Source organism: Pteropus medius, unplaced genomic scaffold, assembly GCF_902729225.1.
Source record: "Pteropus medius unplaced genomic scaffold, Ma_sr-lr_union100, whole genome shotgun sequence".
Classification (NCBI taxonomy): domain Eukaryota; kingdom Metazoa; phylum Chordata; class Mammalia; order Chiroptera; family Pteropodidae; genus Pteropus; species Pteropus medius.
In genome coordinates, this window is record NW_024349519.1 from 7,474,890 (window position 1) to 7,493,537 (window position 18,648).

The 18,648-nt window shown below is 33.7% G+C and overlaps 1 protein-coding gene across 2 annotated transcripts in view; it reads right to left on the minus strand.

Moving 5' to 3' along the window:
• LRRK2 (leucine rich repeat kinase 2) overlaps nucleotides 1-18,648 on the minus strand; it is a 114,393-nt gene that overhangs the window by 82,152 nt on the left and 13,593 nt on the right. For both annotated transcript variants that reach the window (XM_039882305.1, XM_039882306.1), the window contains 7 exons: nucleotides 18,168-18,299; nucleotides 15,679-15,798; nucleotides 15,079-15,218; nucleotides 14,902-14,981; nucleotides 13,438-13,544; nucleotides 9,646-9,775; nucleotides 3,945-4,069 (listed from right to left, as the gene is read on the minus strand). In XM_039882305.1, the coding sequence (XP_039738239.1) occupies nucleotides 3,945-4,069; nucleotides 9,646-9,775; nucleotides 13,438-13,544; nucleotides 14,902-14,981; nucleotides 15,079-15,218; nucleotides 15,679-15,798; nucleotides 18,168-18,299 (834 nt within the window). The remainder of the gene's footprint in view (nucleotides 1-3,944; nucleotides 4,070-9,645; nucleotides 9,776-13,437; nucleotides 13,545-14,901; nucleotides 14,982-15,078; nucleotides 15,219-15,678; nucleotides 15,799-18,167; nucleotides 18,300-18,648) is intronic.

The following is an 18,648-nucleotide window of genomic DNA, read 5'->3' on the forward strand; positions in this document are numbered from 1 at the left end:
GTGGATATTTATTGAATTGAAAGTAGCAAGAAGTTATTATAGTGGAGGAATTTTCTGTAGAAAACAATCTCTTTTTTTTGTATGAGTAGGTTGTGCTCACAAGGAGCTAGATTTTTATGCAACAATGGACAACTTGAGAAAAGCTCAAAGTTATTTGGACAATGACATAAAAATGTCAGATATGTAGAAATGTAGGCATAAAAAAGCAGCTGAGATCATAGTGAAAAGAAAAATGATTTTAGTCTCAGCATCATGATAGGAAAGAGCATGTAGTTTTATTAAAAATCCTTAAGGCTGCACAATAGTATTTATTCAAAGAAAACATATTCCTTAATAAGCTACACTGTAGAAGAACTATCCCAAAACCATTGAAAAAAAACTAAAATTAAAAAAAATGTTTACACAACAGAATATTAAGTAAAATTATTATGAAAGAATGATGTTTCCCAAACCTAAGAATGTAGAAATAATTATTAATAAACAATTACTTTTAATCTTTCACTTAAATAACTTGTATTAACACAAACTATAAATTGGCTACATATAGCTTTTCATTTATTTAACAAAAATATGAGTGTCAACTGCATGCTAGGAATTTTGCTACATGTTGAGAATTTTCAGTTCTTGTTTTAAAATTTATTCAAACAGGTTCTGACATCCAATAAGTTGTATGACCTCGGACAAGTTACTTAAACTTTCTGTGTCTCATTTTCTGTGACCAAAACCATATCAACTTCTGAGGTTGCCTATCATAAGCTGATGTGACCACTAAAAGCAGGCATGTTGAGTAGTAAAAACTTCACGTCAAATGTAATGAGTCTTATTAAACATCTTTCTTATATTAAGACCAAATGAACATTTTCATAAATTTCATCTCTGGTGTTTGTTATATCACGTGAGATTCTACTATCCAGAATGGATATATCCTTTCCATACAATAGTTCCTTAAATTGCATGGACTGCAAACTTATGGAGGACAGGATCCATAACTTAATCATCTCCAGATCTCCAAGGGTTCTAAGTATACTTCTTTAGATATAACAGTTGTTTAATATACTTTTGTTGCACAAATGAGTATTTAAAAGTGACTACTCTGGATTCAAGCTATATAGGTGGGAAATCTGGCTCCATTATATAAGCCGTGACCTTTAAATCTCTATATCTTATGACTCAGTTTCATCATCTGTAAAATGGCAACAACAAAAAGTAGTATATGCCTTATGGGTACCACAAGAATTTAAACTTTAATATACATAAAGTTCTTCAAATAATACCTGACATATTTTAAGTCCATATTGTTAGGTATTATTGTTATTAACTATAAATGAGTTGATTTTAATATAGTTTTTGTATCCTCTTGAGTCATTTCTTCTCTAAATTAAATAAATTCAGACTGTCTTACTGTTCTTATGGATGTGGTTTTATACTCCTGCTTGCCTCTATACATTTCCCAATTTGCCTATGTCCCTTCTTAAAAATTTTACATTATTTACTCTAAAACTGAAACAAAGCCAAGAAAGAAAAAGCTAAATGATATTTTATTAAAATAATTGAGCTTTTATTATTATTTTTTTAAAGAAACTGACTCAATTACTTCAATAAGTTATTGGTAGAAAAAAAGGAGGTAGTAAACAGTACTAGATTCAAAGAAACTTAAGAGCCATAACATCAGAAGCAATATGTGGTCCTAAATTGGATACTGAATTATACAAATTCACTTTAGTGAACATCTTTGTTACAATTAAGGAAATCTGAATGTGATCTAGTTAATAAATGAGTATGTGTACATCCAGATATCTTAAAAGCACCCCAGTTTAACATGTTCAAATCAGAACAATATTCAACCTCAAAACTAATACCATAGTTACTGATACACAGAATGGTATGATAAGATATATATAGTATGGCACCGTATGGTACAGTGTGGTATGATGTGGCATGTTGTGAATATGATATGGTAGCATAAAGTAGATGGTTAGACCTTTACCTAACAGAAAGATGTATTCATATATTGATATACATATAAAATGTGTCTAGTAATATGTATATTTCCATACATAAAGCATAATCCTAAAGTTATAAAATTATTTCAAGGGTGTTCATTTAATATAGCTAAACATCATTATAAAAAAAGATTTAATCTATCATTTAAATATATCATTTTATACATCTAAATGATTGACTATCAGTGTTGCTTCAGGATAAATTTAAGAAAAATAAAAGAAAAATTATATTTGAAACTCATGTTTGAACCAAAAGAGGTGATTTTATTAACTAACTGATTTGGTTCTAAATATCTTTTGGTTATCAAGACTCAAATCCACTTTCAAAAGAACAAGGCCAACACTTTTAAGGATAATCGAAAGGGTTTTGTTTTGATTTTTACAATGTACAAACAAAATTTTTAAAAACTCACAATAATATTTTTAAGCAAAATTATCTGTTGTATTATATACCATAAGTTGATTGACAATTATGAATGGGACATTATAATTCAATTTAAAACATATTTATTGACTAGCCATTTTGGGTTAAGGTACTAAGAGATTTTTTTAAAAATGACTGAATAAAGCCCTATCCTAGAAAATATTTATACTCTATTACTGAGTATACTCTTATACTTGAAAACATAAAATACCTATGTGACAACAGATAATGGTCACTTAGGAGGATTTCACTTAAAAAGAAAAATAAAACAGGCCTCAAAAGAATTGGAAATTTTACAAAACCAAAAACAGTAGCATCCTTAATGGTAGTAGCTGAAAGCCAAATCAAATAGATCTTCTTTGGTTCTCTCGGATCCACCCCTTCTTCCACTGTCCTGCCCCCACCATGTCTCACCTGACAATCATGGCCTCCAATCCAGTAGCCCCATAACTAGGCTCTCACCCTGCCACACATCCTCTACATCACACTGCTATTGTTATAAATTGCAGATTTGGTCATGTAACTACAATTTTTAAACATCTTTAATCAGCTTGAACTGACTTCCATTAGAAAAGCACAAATTGCATTTAAAGCCCTTTTTTTCATGTCCCGGGCACTGCTCTCCTCTATTCTATGCTTCACTTACATCAGACCTTTTGTACTTTCTCCTTCTGCTTGAAATATCCTCCTGACCTTTCTTCCAGGTCAGCCTTGCTCACCCTTCAACCTCAAAATCACAATCTCTGATCTACTCTTTTGAATAAATTATTTATGCCTCCATCAACATTATCAGAGCTTTTCATACAAATATCTACAATAGTTCTTTTCATACTGTCTGGTAATTAATTATTTACCTATCCGTCTACCTCTGAGCTCCTAAAATAATACAGTCATGCTTTTTTTTTTTTTCATTTATCTTTCATACCTTTGCAGCCTTCGCAATGTTTGGAACATCAGACGCACTTAATATATACGTGTTGAATGAATGGAGGAGCAGGTGTTTCAAATGAGCTTCAAAGACTAAATAAGGTTGCAACAAATGTAAGTAGAAAGTAAAGTGGAGGGAATGGAAGCTATTGAGGTTAATGAGTAAAAGCCACATGGTTATATTTGAGAAAGATTAACTCAACAACAGAGTAAATGAAGGACTAAAAAGAGAGAAGTGTGAAAATTAGCTATTATTATAGTCCACATGAAAAAAAAATCATTTGGACTCGGTAATGCCAACAGAAATAGAAAAGAATTATTAGAGATGGACATTCTCTTTGGAAGTAAAGCACCACACTTTACACTGTAATTATTTCTTGTGTAAATAAATTATTGAATTTTCTTATTCTTATAAATTCATCTGACCATTCCGCATCATCATTTTCCTTTATTTTTGGATTAGTGGAAAGATTTTCATTTGTTTGGCAGAGACAGGTCTTTTAATTTTTGCCTAGAAAATTAATATTTCAGGAAAAGTCAAAAATCCATTTAAATTGTTATCTCTTCCCACAGTCACTTATGCAACTTACCTGGAACTATAAAATGTAAAATAGCTCGAAGTGCCTCTAGCTGCACGGATAATGATGTCTCATGACTCTTCATAACTGTTATTATTTTGGGGGCCACTGCTGCCATTGTATCCAGGGAAGTGTTACTGGAGATATCAACAGTGAAATGCTTATTAAAAATATAACCTGATTTCATTGTACAAACACCAATTTGAAAGAAGTGCAGGAAAACAAAACCAATATATTTTATTAGAAAAGACTATATGAAAATACATTTGAATTCGGCAATATGAGCATACATTAGTTGTTTTTTCATTAAACTTTGACCTCAAAAAGTTGAATTTACAGTAACCTGAGAATTATCTTATTTAGTTTCACAAACTAACTACTTCCTTCTGATCTACAAAAGGGTCACAGGCAGCAGCCTTGGAAAGTAGATGTTATTATCCACATTCTCTGGATGAAGAACTTAGGCAAAGAGAGGGTAAATATCAAGGTTTTATCACTGGAAGGTGACAGAGCCAGGATAGGAACACAAACTCCTCTGACCCCCAAGGCAAGGGCTCTTTACATCATACCACTTGGCTCTTACAGATTAATACCACTAGGCTTCTTATACAGTATTCTAGTTTTATTTGCATTGACATCTTGATTTCTCTAAGGTGTTTTAGTTATTCCTTCTTTTACATATGAGTAAATGCCACTCGACTAGATTTCAGTAGGTATTGGCAGTCCTTGCTTTGTGCAGTGCCATGATAACTGAAAGATGTGCATATCAGAACCATGCCCTTGACTTGCAAGGTTCCTTGGTCACTGAGATAGAGTTCCTCTTTTCTACCTTAAAGCACCAGTTTAAACAGATGCCTTCTTTGTAGCTTCCCTCCTTTGGTAACCCAGCTAGGTTCACTCTGCTTTTACCACTATGCCTTTTTACACATCACTGTCATTGTGTTATCACAATGTATTGTAATTATATGTTTACATCAGTCTCCTCAACTAGATAATTAATTTTATAGGGGCAGACACATTGTCACAGTTAACTTTGAATCTCCAGGACCAGAACTGTACACATTTCACACATGAGGAAATAGCCAGAAACATCAATCTCCCAGATTCTACAGAATCTTAAACTCTGGGTTATTCCAGTGTGTTTTTGCCTCATTTACAAAGGTTCACACACTTGCAGGACCATAAAAATCACCATTTAAGATGAATTTTTCATTTAAATGTTCAAGAGCAACACTTAAATAAGAGAAATATGACTCAAAAATATGATATATATATAAACATAAATAGATTATCTAGACTGATGTCAAAAACAATTGTAAGCCCCATTTCTTATAAGTCTAGATGTACTACTTACAGTTTATCCCATTATACACATTTCATTTATTCATATTTAATAACAGCATTAATAATAATAGCTATAATTTATTGAGTGCTTAAAATGCAGCAGACATTATACTAATCCCTTTTTTAAATTAATTTAATCCTTACATTATAAACTTACAATTTATGAGGTTATGATTATCCCCCTTTACCAACGAGGAACCTGAAGTTTGGAAATCAAATAACTGGCTCAAATTAGTGGGAAAACCAGGACACAAAATAGTTTTTACTGCAACATCTGTGCCATTTATTTTTCTTTTATGTATGACCATTTCCTATATAGTCTCTTTTTATTTGCAGTTTACTCAGACTATGCAAAAGTTACCTCACATTCTTTGTCCTAATAAAATGCAAAAAAAGGCACTGAGCATATTCCGTAGCAAATATGTGCTGTATATAATTTAGTTTTGGTCTTTTAAAGAGGGTTTTTTTTTTTAAGCCAGTAGTTGTGCTCTTCACACTCAATCAGTACCCTACCCCAAACCACTCATCATCCACCCCCAGATCTCATTCTGTTGTGCCACTAACCAGCTATGTCATCTTAACATGTCTGGACTTGGACTAGGTGTAACTAAAAGCTTTCTTAGCTAAAGAATGAGAACAGGAAATGATGACAAAATTAATTCAAATGAAGAAACAATCATAAACATTAGTTGTGAAAAAGCAACAATTAAAAGCCATATCCTGCTTCTCGTCAATATGGCAGAGTAGGTTAATGCTGTGCTTACCTCCTGTCATGACAACATCAAAATTACGACTAAACTGTGGAATGACCATCATTGAGAATCACCTGAAGTCTAGCTAAACAGAAGTCCATTAACTGCAGATATACAGTAAAAGCCTCTTTGAGACTGGTAAGAGGGGTGGAGATGAAGAAAGGGCTGGTCCCACACTTACAAGTGGCCGTTAAAAATCAAGAGTGATATTTCAGCTGCAGAGGTCCCCCTCAATGGAGCATGAAGTCCCACCTCATACCAGGCTCCCAAGGTTCCAGTGCTGGAGGCAAAAGTCCCCTTAACTTCTGGCTGTGAAAACCAGTGGAAATTGTGGCCAAATGAGATGGGGGCGGGGGGGTTGCTGGAGATCCAGGCATTCCTTTTAAAGAGCCTGCGCACAGACTTATTCATTGACGAACTCACTCACTCTGAGCTCCAATGCTGGAGCAGCAGCTAGAAAGGTGTCAGGACCATACAGGGAGGAACTGAATTGTCTGGCTTCAGGGCAAGGGATGGAGGGGCAGCTTTCTCCCAGACAGAAGTTCTGGCAGAGGGCATTGTTCCTTTGTTGAGCCTTCTCTTGTCCCAGCCTATAGACTTAGGCAGGTGCCATATCTGAGTCTCCATTAACCTGGCTAACACTTTTTGCCCTGCTCTGGTAGTTCCCTGAGATCCCCTCCTCACCCAACTTGCAGGCCCAGACAAGCCACTTCCAGTGGTTTTTCTATACAAACAGCCTGTCTTGGCTCATACTGTGGACTTTCCTAAAATTTCCCAAAGATTCAAAACACTCAAATAAGCAGCATCTGGTATCAGTTGCCCCATACCTCTTGTTGAGCAGCCAGCTCCAAGACTAGCACTAGCTGCAGCAAGCTTCAGTCCACAGCTTAGTTTCTCCCAGGCACCTCCAAGCCCAGTGGCAATCATCTTTAGATCACTTTGTAGCTCATACCAACTGGCCGCAGGCAGGGCACCGGTAGCAGCTGAACTTGGTCTGCACCAGAGCCTCTCCCAAGAAGCCCCAGAACCAACACATCTGGTGGCCAGCTTCAGACCACACCAGAGCACCATTTGGCCACCTCCACAAATGACATATCCAAAGGGCAAACTTGGCAGGAACCAGAGCCCTGCTAAACTGAATCACGCTCTGTAGGGTCAGTCCCTGTATAACAGCTCCTCCACTATAGTCAAGGCCAGTCCTCACAATCAATTAGCCTGAGCATCTATCCCTCCACTGACATACAAACAGCAACCAAGGCTCAAGTACAACAGGTGAGCAGGCACAACCCACACAAGGAACACATCAGGAGGACCCAGCTCAGGTGACCAGGAAGACTGCACCATGGGGCCTCATAGGACACTTAATACATAAGGCCACTGTACCAAATCTAGGAGACAGAGCAGCTCAATCTAATACATAGAAATAAACACAGGGAGGCAGACAAAATGGGGAGACAAAGAAACATGTCCCTAATGAAAGAACAGAACAAAATTCCAGAAAAAGAACTAAAAACATTGGAGACGAGATATCTACCAGATGCAGAGTTTAAAATTCTGGTTATAAGGATGTTCAGTGATCTCAGTGAGAACTTCAACAAGAGATAGGAAATATAAAAATGGAGATAGAAAACAAAAAAGAACCAGTTAGAAATGAAGAATACAATAACTGAAATTAAGACTAGAGGAAATCAATAGATTACAGGAAGCAGAAGATCAAATCAGTTATTTGAAAGGTAAAGTAGCAGAGAATACCCAATTAGAACAGCAGAAAGAAAAAAAATAAAAAAATAAATGAGGATAGTTTAGGGGCCTCTGGGACGAAATCAAGCATACCAATATTCACATCCTAGGGGTACATGAAAGAAAAGACAGAGAACAAGGAATTGAAAACCTATTTCAAAAAATAGTGATGGAAAACTTCTGTAACCTGGCAAAAGAAATAGACATGCAAGCCCAGGAAGCACAGAGAGTCCTAAACAAGAACTCAAAGAGGCCCACACCAAGATACATTATAATTAAAATGCCAAAGGTTAAAGACAGAGAATCAAAAGCACCAAGAGAAAAGCAGTAGCTACCTACAAGTGAGCTCCCTTGTCAGCTGATTTCTCAACAGAAACTTTGCAAGCCAGAAGGGACTGGCATGAAATATTTAAGGTACAAAAAGCAAGGAACTACAATCAAGAAAAAGCAAGAATACTCTACTCAGCAAAACTATTATTTAGACTCAAAGGACAGATAAAGAGCTTTCCAGACAAGAAAAAACTAAAGGAGATCATCACCACCAAGCCAGTATTACAGGAAATGTTGGAGTGACTTCTTTAAGAAGAAAAAGAAAAAAAAAAAAGATTTAAAAATATGAATAATAAAGTCGTCATAACTACACATATTATCAATAATTACTTTAAAAGTAAACGCATTAAATGCTCCAATCAAAAGACACAGGTGGCTGCAAAGCTACAAAAACAAGACCCTTACATATACTGCCTATAAGAAACTTACTTTAGATTGAAAGACACACACAGACTGAAAGGGATGGAAAAAGATATTTCATGAAAATAGAAATAAAAAAATACTTATATCAGACAAAATAGACTTTATAAGAAAAGTTAATACAAGAGACAAAGAAAGACTCAGTAATTCCACCTCTGGGTATTAATCTAAAGAAACCCAAACACTACTTCAAAGGAATATGTGTATCCATATGTTCACTGCAGCATTATTTAAAATAGCCAAGATATAGAGGCTATCTGAGTGTCCGTCAATGGATGAATGGATAAAGAAAATGTGCTACGTATATACAATGGAATATTACGCAGCCATGAAAAAGGAATGAAATCTTGCTATCTGCAACAACATGGATGAACCTAGAGGTTATTAGGCTAAGTGAAGTAAGTCATACAAAGAAAAAAATGCCTTATAATTTCATTTATATGTGGAATCTAAAAAGATAAATAAATAACAATGAACAAACAAAACAGAAACAAACTCATAGATACAGAGAACAAACTGATGGTTACCAGATGGGAGGGGGTTTGGGGCATGGGTGTAAAGAGGAAGGGATTCAGGAGTACAAATTGGTAGTTACTAAATAGTTTGGGGATGTAAAGTATACCTTAGGGAATATAGTCGATAATATTATAATAACTATGTATGATGTCAGATGGGCATTAAATTTACCAGGGTGATTGCTTTATAAGTTATATAAATGTCTAATCACCATGTGTATAACTGAAACTAATAGTGTATGTCAACTGCAATTGAAAATAAAAAATTATTTTATAAAATAAGTTGTATCCTGATTTTATCTTTTGTAACTTTCACACTTATAGAATAATTAGACAAACTGTATAAGGTTGTGTGCCATATAATTGACATTTTTCAAAACATAGGCAAAACCAAGCAAGAAGCACAAAAGCAAACCTTCAACACAATTCAACAATCTCTACCATCTCTCTCAATATTCAGATAAAATGTCAGTGATATGAGATTATGTTGTATAATATTTCAACCTTTAATTGCCTTGTTTTTCTTTTCACTCTTAGAAACATGCTTGAAATACTGATATTCTACCTGGTCCAATATTATATATTCTGCGTAAGTTCACAAATCTATATTACCTTCCTTCAAAAAGATGATTTAGCATTTTACAGCCACTTTCAGCCACTTCAGGAGAATGTATATGCTTCTGCATTAACTCCAACACGTTCAGGTATATTCCTTTTGACAACAGGATTTTTCTGAAATTAACTACAAGAGTTTTTTAATGTTACTTGTAGAAATGAAATCACATCTTCATAATTTTGCAATAAGACACAGAATATTAAGACAGTCCCAATTCATAGGAAACTATATACAATTATATATGTAACTTTTATTGACAACTTAAAGATTATTGTTTATTTCTTTATAATATATTGTTTCCAGTTTTTTGTATTTATTAACCATTTGTTGAGGTTTTAATTTTAAAAGTTTTATTCACAGAGTAGACTGGTACCAATATAATCACTATACCCCAGTTTGAATGAAAGGAATATTTTTGCAGAAAAATGTTTTAAAATAATACCCTCCAAAATAAGAATAAAAGTTAAATTTTATTCTAATATTTAAAACAATGTCACAAAATAAATGTACTTATGGACAGCTAATATTCACTAGGTATACTAGACACTAGTTATCTGCTATTAAGTTACAAGTGTGGAGATATTGATCATTCTCTCAGCACTTAGGGGACAGGGGACGTGGGGTAAGGCCAGGATTAGAATCAGGCTGGGTTACTTTCAGCCTTGACTTACCTTCTCCAATTTACCAGTGGACTGTACAATCATTATCATTTCTATGTATGCTATCATGTGTAAAGGGATTGAAAGCAGATATAGAGTATAAATAATTATACGTATTCACAGAGTAATAATGCCAAAACTTAAGAAACATAAATATGCTTTACTACCAATTTTATATTATATATGGAAAAATAACTATATCCCAGTAATAATGATTACAGATAATTTCTTCATAAACTTTCTTCAATAAATGTAAATCCGATGTCTTAAAGTTTCCACATAAATATCAATTGTTCTAAAACTTTTATATAAATATCATTTCCAACATTATACACTATAATTCAAAACTTTGAAAGCAATAGAAAATGAAACTTAAAAAAATTTAAATTAAGGACTATTTTGAAAAAAAGAGTTATCAATTTCAAATTGGGAAAGGAAGAAAGGATAAGACAAAACTTAGAAATAAGTAGAAGTGATAAACATTCTAACCATTGCCAAAATCTAGAATATCTCACATTAAAATATGATCAGAAGATGGTCATTTCGCTTAGTTATGCCATAAGTTTTAATCACCCTCCTAAAGTTACTAAATTCTAACCAAGGAGTGGTCCTCAACGTTTTTGGCGCCAGGTCTGGTGCTCCTATGAGAATCTAATGCCTGATGATCTGAGGTAGAGCTGAGGCAGTGATGCTAGCACTGAGGAGCAGCTGCAAATACAGATGAAACTTCATTAGCTTGCCCACCAGTCACCCCTTGTTGTACAGCCTGGTTCCTAACAGGCTATAGACCATTACGAAGCTGTGGCCCAGGAGCTGGGGACCCCTGCTTTAAAATATAGAAGTTATTCTAAACCAGCAGTTCTCACACTTTAAGTGTACCTCAGAATCACCTGAGAGGTTGTAAAAACACAAATTGGCTAGGTCCTAACTCCAGAATTTATGATTTAGTAAGTCTGTATGGGCCCTAGAATTTACATTTTTAACAAATTCCTAGGCAATGCTGCTGGTTCGGAGACCACACTTTACGGACCACTGTCCTGGACATCTACTCAATTTGAAACTTGAAATTGAGAATAGAAATTTCATCAAACACTAGGCCTAGGAGTCACTTTAGAGTTTACAGAACATTTTACACACTTGATCTCATTTACTAGCTATCTACATAATACTCTTGACCTCATCCACTCTACTTTAACAATAAATTATCTGCTTAAAAAGCCAATAACAATACACAATCTCCTTCAGGTCTCTACTTCAATAGTTACCTTCTCTCATGGCTGCTGAGTCACAATTTCATCTCTTCTGACCCCTAACATGTCATCCAAAACAACTGCTTTATTTGTTTAACTACCTGACATAGCATATATTTTTACTTAGTCTTATTACCTATCTTCCCCACTAGAGTCTAAGTTCAAAGAGCTTGAGATTTCTATTTAACTAATACATCTCAAGCATCTAAGGCATTGTATAGTACATTGCAGGAGCTGAATAATTAATTAAATGAGAAAATGTCACACCAGACATTTGAGCCTTTGCCTTGGGACTACCATGGCAGAACCCAATTCTTCTGGCTGCCAATCCAGTCATTTTCTAGAAAATCATATCCAGCCCTGCACACCCAATATTCTCAAGTGTCTTTCAATGAGAGGTTGCCCACAGAGGTTAGTGAACAAGTTGCTCAGTTTTTTAACAGTCTTCTAAGGCAGAACTCCCTGGACAATACAAAGGACTCTGAGGACAGTTCACCTGTCAGGTGGCCAAGAACAAAGAAGTAAGGAACCACCAAAAGCAGAGAACTGATTCTGAACAATGAAATCAAGGTTGACTCCAAATGTAACTAATTCTCAGACACCATAAGAAGCAGTCCAAATCTCACAAAATCTGAGTTGTTTTGTTGGTATACCAACAATGATTTCCAGGTAATTAAGAATTACAGCACCAAACCCATGTTGTTTGTACATGGTAAAGGTTGGTCTCCTTTCCTTAGGTGCCCTACACAAAAGCAGTCAGGTACAGTCCTCATTTTCAGGAGTGAGATCCCTATCCAGTCTCTGCGTAGTAGAAGATGGAGATTCAAGAGAAGTTCCCTTTCCTACCACTCCTGCTCTGATTGTTATCCCCAGGGGCAAACCCTGTCTGTGTCTAAGGGCTCTTGACAACCCAAGCCTTTTATTAAAGTGCTATCTGAGAGTTGGAGTGAGAAAGGAAGAAAAGGGAAAAGAAATGCTTTTTCTCTGAATTTGACTTAAATAACAGCATAAAGAAGGTTGCAAGAGGTGGTTTCTTGATTCCTTTCACTTTACCCAGGTTCTCTACTAGAAGCTAGTGTTAACACTGGTCTGTGTTACAGGTTTTTAGTATTTTTCTCTCTTTTTCTCATTCCAAAAATATCCTGCAAGAGCTGCCAAGTCCCAATGCCTACACAATGAGTTTTCTCCCAAGATTTTTTGGCAGTATTTTCTATTCATGAGAACTGGAATCTGAACAGCCTGTGGATAGATAATTTTATACCTCAAGAGTCCTTCCAAAGGTATAATAGCAATTTTTCTCTCCTTAATAATTCACAGCTATAATACTTACATGTAAAGGACTATTTTCAAAAAATTTTATAAGGGACAATTTTATCAAATTTTAAAATGGTAAATATCTCTCTACTCATTGCATTTCTACAGTTTTCCTAAGAAGATAACGGGAACATTGTGTAAAGGAAAATGGAAAAAAATGTTTATTGTACATAGCAAAAAAAATCCCACTGGACACAAAGTCCATTAACAAAAAAAATGATTAAAAAATAGAATCTAGCCATGCATTGGAAAACTACACAGCCATTAAAAATGATAATGTGAGAATTTACATTTAGTAACACAAAAAAATGTAAAATTTGTTTGAGAGTAAAATATGATCTAATTTCTGCCACAAAAGATAGAAAATGTATGTCATGTGTGAGTTCATATATAGAAGTCCAAAAGCAAAACATCAAAATGTTTTCCCTTTTTATTCTTTTACCTATATATCAACATATATATCAGATATATACATATTTAATTTTTTATGATGTATTGCTTTTATAATTTAAAAAAATACAAAATGTGTTTCCTCTTTTGTAAAAAAAATATGGTGTGCCCTTACCATTTTGTTCCAGCAGAGTTGACAGTGCATTTGCTGATGCCTGGAAGACTTCTTTTGATGAAGAATGCATCAGCATGGAGAGCATCACTTCCCTATGAGCTGGGAACCTTTCACAAATTCAATCACAATATTAATAGTAATCTTTTTAATAGTTATCTCAAATATTCACTTATCATTATCTAATCTTTCTAACAACAAATAAGGACATATAAACAATATTTTATACCTCCACTTACAAGAGTGAATTATAGTTAAACAGTTTTCTATTTAAAAATTAGTCAAATACATTAAATACTAATATATTAGTATTTCTCTATTTCTTCAAAGTTGATAGGCAGTAGAGGGGGAAAAAACTCAGCAAATCTATAAAGAAGTGATGAGAGTAAAAATATAAAGTGAGAAAAAGAAGATAATTGGAAACAAGAAAGAAAAAATCGTAAAGAAGTGGTGTACATTTTTGAAATGTAAAGCATAAATATATTGTCTTTTAATAATGTATTTATTTTAAAGATTCCTATGGCTATTGAGGAATCAGTCTGCTATGAACTGAAATTTGTAACTGTAACATGAACCTACCTTACCCAAACCCCTTAAAAATATTGTTCAAAGTGAATCAGGATGCCAGTTTAACATAGTTTTCAAAAGAATTACTGTTTCCTTTCAAAATGTAGATGTTTGATTAAATAGCATATGCGTCATTAATTCCCTTCTGATTAGCAGTGGATCACTATGCAAACAGGCTGTTAGGATTTGAGATGTAGACTATTACTATTTAGGTTTCCAAGGAAAGTCATTCAAATTTTAAAATCTGGAGCATACCAAGAGCAAACAGCACAAATATAAGCAGTTGCCATAAAATACAGCTTGTGGCCATGATACAAATCTGATATACAGAGAACTCTGTTTATAGTTTGTATCTTTGGGAAAGAGGGCTGGTCTTATGATGCTTGAATGGCCCTCTCATAGAAAGCCTCCTCAGGATCTGACAGCTACAAATAATGCTGTCAAGAGAAGACAGGTCAATAAAGCAACATCAATTTGAGAATCACTACAGGAGGCTTCTAGCAGCATTTAATTCCTGATATTGACAACCTGTTGGCTAGTCACTGCAGCAGAAAAGGTCACAGACGGCTCTGTGATTTCTATCACCTGAGATTAATTAATATGGCATTTTTAAATGATCAGCCAGAAAATTGAAAGGTTCTTTCTCAACGATTCATGATTTACTGAATGACTCTTGATTCCAAATGTTTCAGTAATAACTCCCAAACACATCACCTTTTACTAACTATTAAAGACAATAGAATCAAAAAATTATGTATTCATTACTGTTTTGTGGCAGTCTTAAAACATAAATGCCTATATTAAAAATATTTCTATAATTAAAGTTATAGTTATGGCATTTTATATAAATTGATTAAAATGTAACTGAAATTTCTGTCACATTAAATCAAAACTACTGACTGGCCATCTTCATCTCCAATCTTCTCGTGTAAACTGTTTTGGTACATAAGGAGATTGTTTAGGGCCCAGCATGCGGCCTCCTGGATTAGGGGAGAAAAAGAAAAGAAACCTGTCAAAACATAAATCATTGAACAAACATAATTTAGAATAACTACAATATTTATGAAATAGTCCAACCTGCACATGCTTGTTCTTTCTATGCCATGTTAATGCCTTGTAACAGGCTTCTAGCCAAAACAATTTATCTTCTTCTTCATCATCATTCTCCTGATTCTCATTCTTTTCCTCTAAGTCTTGATTTAAGAAAATGGTCTCAGCTTGAAAAAAAATAAACATATGACTTACAGTTTGAATGACCAACTCTAAGTCCGTACTTTGAAACATCAACAGAGTGAGGTGTTCTGTAGTAGTAGCCTTGGTAATTACAAAGACCTTTTTAATATATTATACACCTCATGACACTGCCATCCCATCTAGACAAAAGATCAGATAAGGAAGAGGGAACCAAACAAAACTAACAGACTAATATCAGTTAGAAAGATTAGCTGCCCAATAATGAAGCTAAATCAAGGATGTATTTACAGATATATGAATTGAGAAACGTTAGTTCCCTTGAAAGTATTTTCTATTGGAAAATGAATTACATTAGGACAGAAAAAAAATTTAACGTGTCTTTCTCTACATATGACTTTCCTGTTATAATGTTATCTTGTTATAATGTCAACATTCAAGATCAAATGCATCTGTAAGAATTTTCTTTTTAGTAAAGTTACTTACTGAGGAGAGCTAAACAGCTGAGCGCTGCAATTTGCAATGCTGCATTCTCTGAGTACCGTTGCACAGCTTTCACCACAAACTCATGTACCTCATTTAATACCAGGATGTTAAAAAAGTTACCTACAAGTCAAGTGAGATAGTAGCTGAATTTTCACCCATGGAACTTAAATTCCTTTTAATTATATAACAGTATTTAAACCAATAATTCAAATTAGCGATGAATATTTTAATGACATTAAAACATACATTTACTTTAATTAAAATAGCCTAATAGGATTGCATAAAGTTTTGAAAATATGTTTCGTGTAGTCATTCAATTATCTTAGACAATGGAAATGACTGGGCAAAAAAATTGATATGTTTGGGTTATGTTAGCTTTGTGTTCTTTGACTCTCTCTCGTCATCATATAAAAACAATGAGGTATCTGTTATATATGGCACTACAATATTCATTGTGCAAAATAGCTTAATTTCTTGCCTTCTAAAAGATGAAAGGAAAAAATCCCTCTCTTGATATTAAATGGTTTTGCTAAAACATCCTTCTTTCACTTAAAGGAATACTGCTGAGAAAACCCATTGGCACACTTATCATTACTTGATCTTGTCTATGAAAATCTTAGAAGAAAAATGAGCAAATATTTCACCAATTCTAACACAACCCAGATGTCCCACACTTTTTTACAGTCATTCTTCTGAAAATCGACACATCATCCAAAAATCTAAATCCTTCTGAGGTAAAAATGTATAAATAATATTCCAGAAATATGTGCCTCCTTCCATTTAGCTTATTGGTAACTCACTAATAGTTGCCAGGTTTCTTTCTACAAGTAAGAATGAAATTCCTACGTTTACCCATAAGTGTAATTAAATGATCCCTGTGACACAAAGCCAAAATTGGAAAATTTTCTGTATCATGAAAAGCCTAAAGTCCATGCTAAACACTAATCGATAGCTTCAAAATCAAAAGGCAGTTGAACAATAACAGGGATAACAAATTCTCTAAAAACTAAATGGAACAAATAATCTGATAAGACATAAATGAGAAAAAAAAACACCCTTATCTAAAAATCAATTCGATACCTTTTTATTTTCAAAAAATTACAGAATAATACAAACTTATAATGATAGGATAGCTTGTCTGGTTTATTTAATTTCAACGGTACAATACCAAGCACTCTTTTTAATACAAGTCATACAAGTTATAACTTGACTGTGGTAAGTTGTAAAACATGAAACAGAGAATTGTATATTAGTGTGCTATTCTATTAGCTAGATTTAAGAAACCGGTATTTGAATTATGTTAAAACATTCTCAGGTATCACCTTGCTACGACAGCTGCGTCCTTCCTCATGAAGATATAATGAATAAAAATCTCACCTGATAAACTAGTAAAAAACTACTACATTTTAGAAGAAATACTTTTGCTTAGGGATACAGAAATCTGGGTTCTCAGCCTTATTTCACCCCTTACTGACTACATGATCTTGCATAAAACAGACATACTTGCTGAAATAGGTCCTCATCTGTAAGAATGGAGATGTAATAATAATGTCTTAATATTTGAACATTTCTTTCATAGTTTCCAAAGTGGTTTCATATATGTAATGTTTTTTTGATCCTTGAAACAATCCTGGAAGATAGTGCTAGGGGAAGGGAGCAGAGAGAGGCTCGACAGGGAGTTGAAACAAGAACTCTGAGCTAAAAGCAAATGGACAAGCCAGAATAGACTTGTGGAAAAGTACACATCACTGCGATCAACAGATTAGCCTTAGACTCTCTCCCAGGTAGAGTAGCTCAACCAGAGTCTTCCACATTCAGCTTGTACTTTAAAAAGATTCTAAAGTGCTCCCAGGTCAGTTCTGGCCCCTGTAAAATCAGGCATTTCACAAAGAGGAGGCACTAATAGCATATTTATGAGTCTTCTATACACAATGTTAATTTTATTTAATTGCAGAAGACGACGTTCAGTATAATACCATTTTTATTAAGCAAAAACAAGCCAACATGAACACTTTTGTTTAAGGAGATATGTGATTGTAGTATAACTATATTTAGAAAGCAAAAAAGTTATCAACACAAAATTCTGGATAGAATTAACCTCTGTAGAGAAAACAAGAAAAAAAGGTAATCCAGAGTAGCCTTATCAGCACTAATAATATACTAATACTTAAGTAAGATGGACAGTTCTTCTGCATTGTGCTCCATATTTTCTACACATTATGCTTATTCTTTTGTATGTATCAACAATTTACACAATAATACTTTAAATATAGCACTTACAATAAGATAAGACTTCTTATACTATACATATCTATTTTTGCCTCTCTTTTTAAAATTCCATCTAAGCATGGAAGAACTATTTACTATTTGATATTTCCATCCAATATATGTCAATACATTACTTATCCATTAACATACAACATACATATGCTATATAAACTTACATCATGTAAACTGTAATAATAGATTAATCAATAATTATAACTCACCTAATGTAAGCCTATGGAGCAACCGGCAACTCACTTCTTGAATTTTTTCATTGATAGGGAATGCTTTCATGGCTTCTACCACAATATTATAACACCTGACATTGCCACTCATGAGGACTTCAATATTATTGCCTAAATTTAAAGAAATCATTATTTTCAATAAGGTAATAATTTCCCCTCTGAAATATGCATAAAGATATCTTATGTAGATTGTAAATATATGGCAGCATAATAGCTACATTTCCAAATTTAAATATCATGTTCAACATAGCCAAACTAACCATTTTCCAAAAAATATATGTTTAATGTTTAAATTGTGCTTAAAAAATTAAATATAGAAAACATGTTGTAATGAAAGGAAATGGCCTCTTAAAAAATTTTCTTTTTGCTTTTACTCAGAATAGCAGACATGATTTTCCCTAACACTCAAAGGCAAATGCCTTTCTATTATAATCAGTATTTAAAACATTGATTTTTTTTT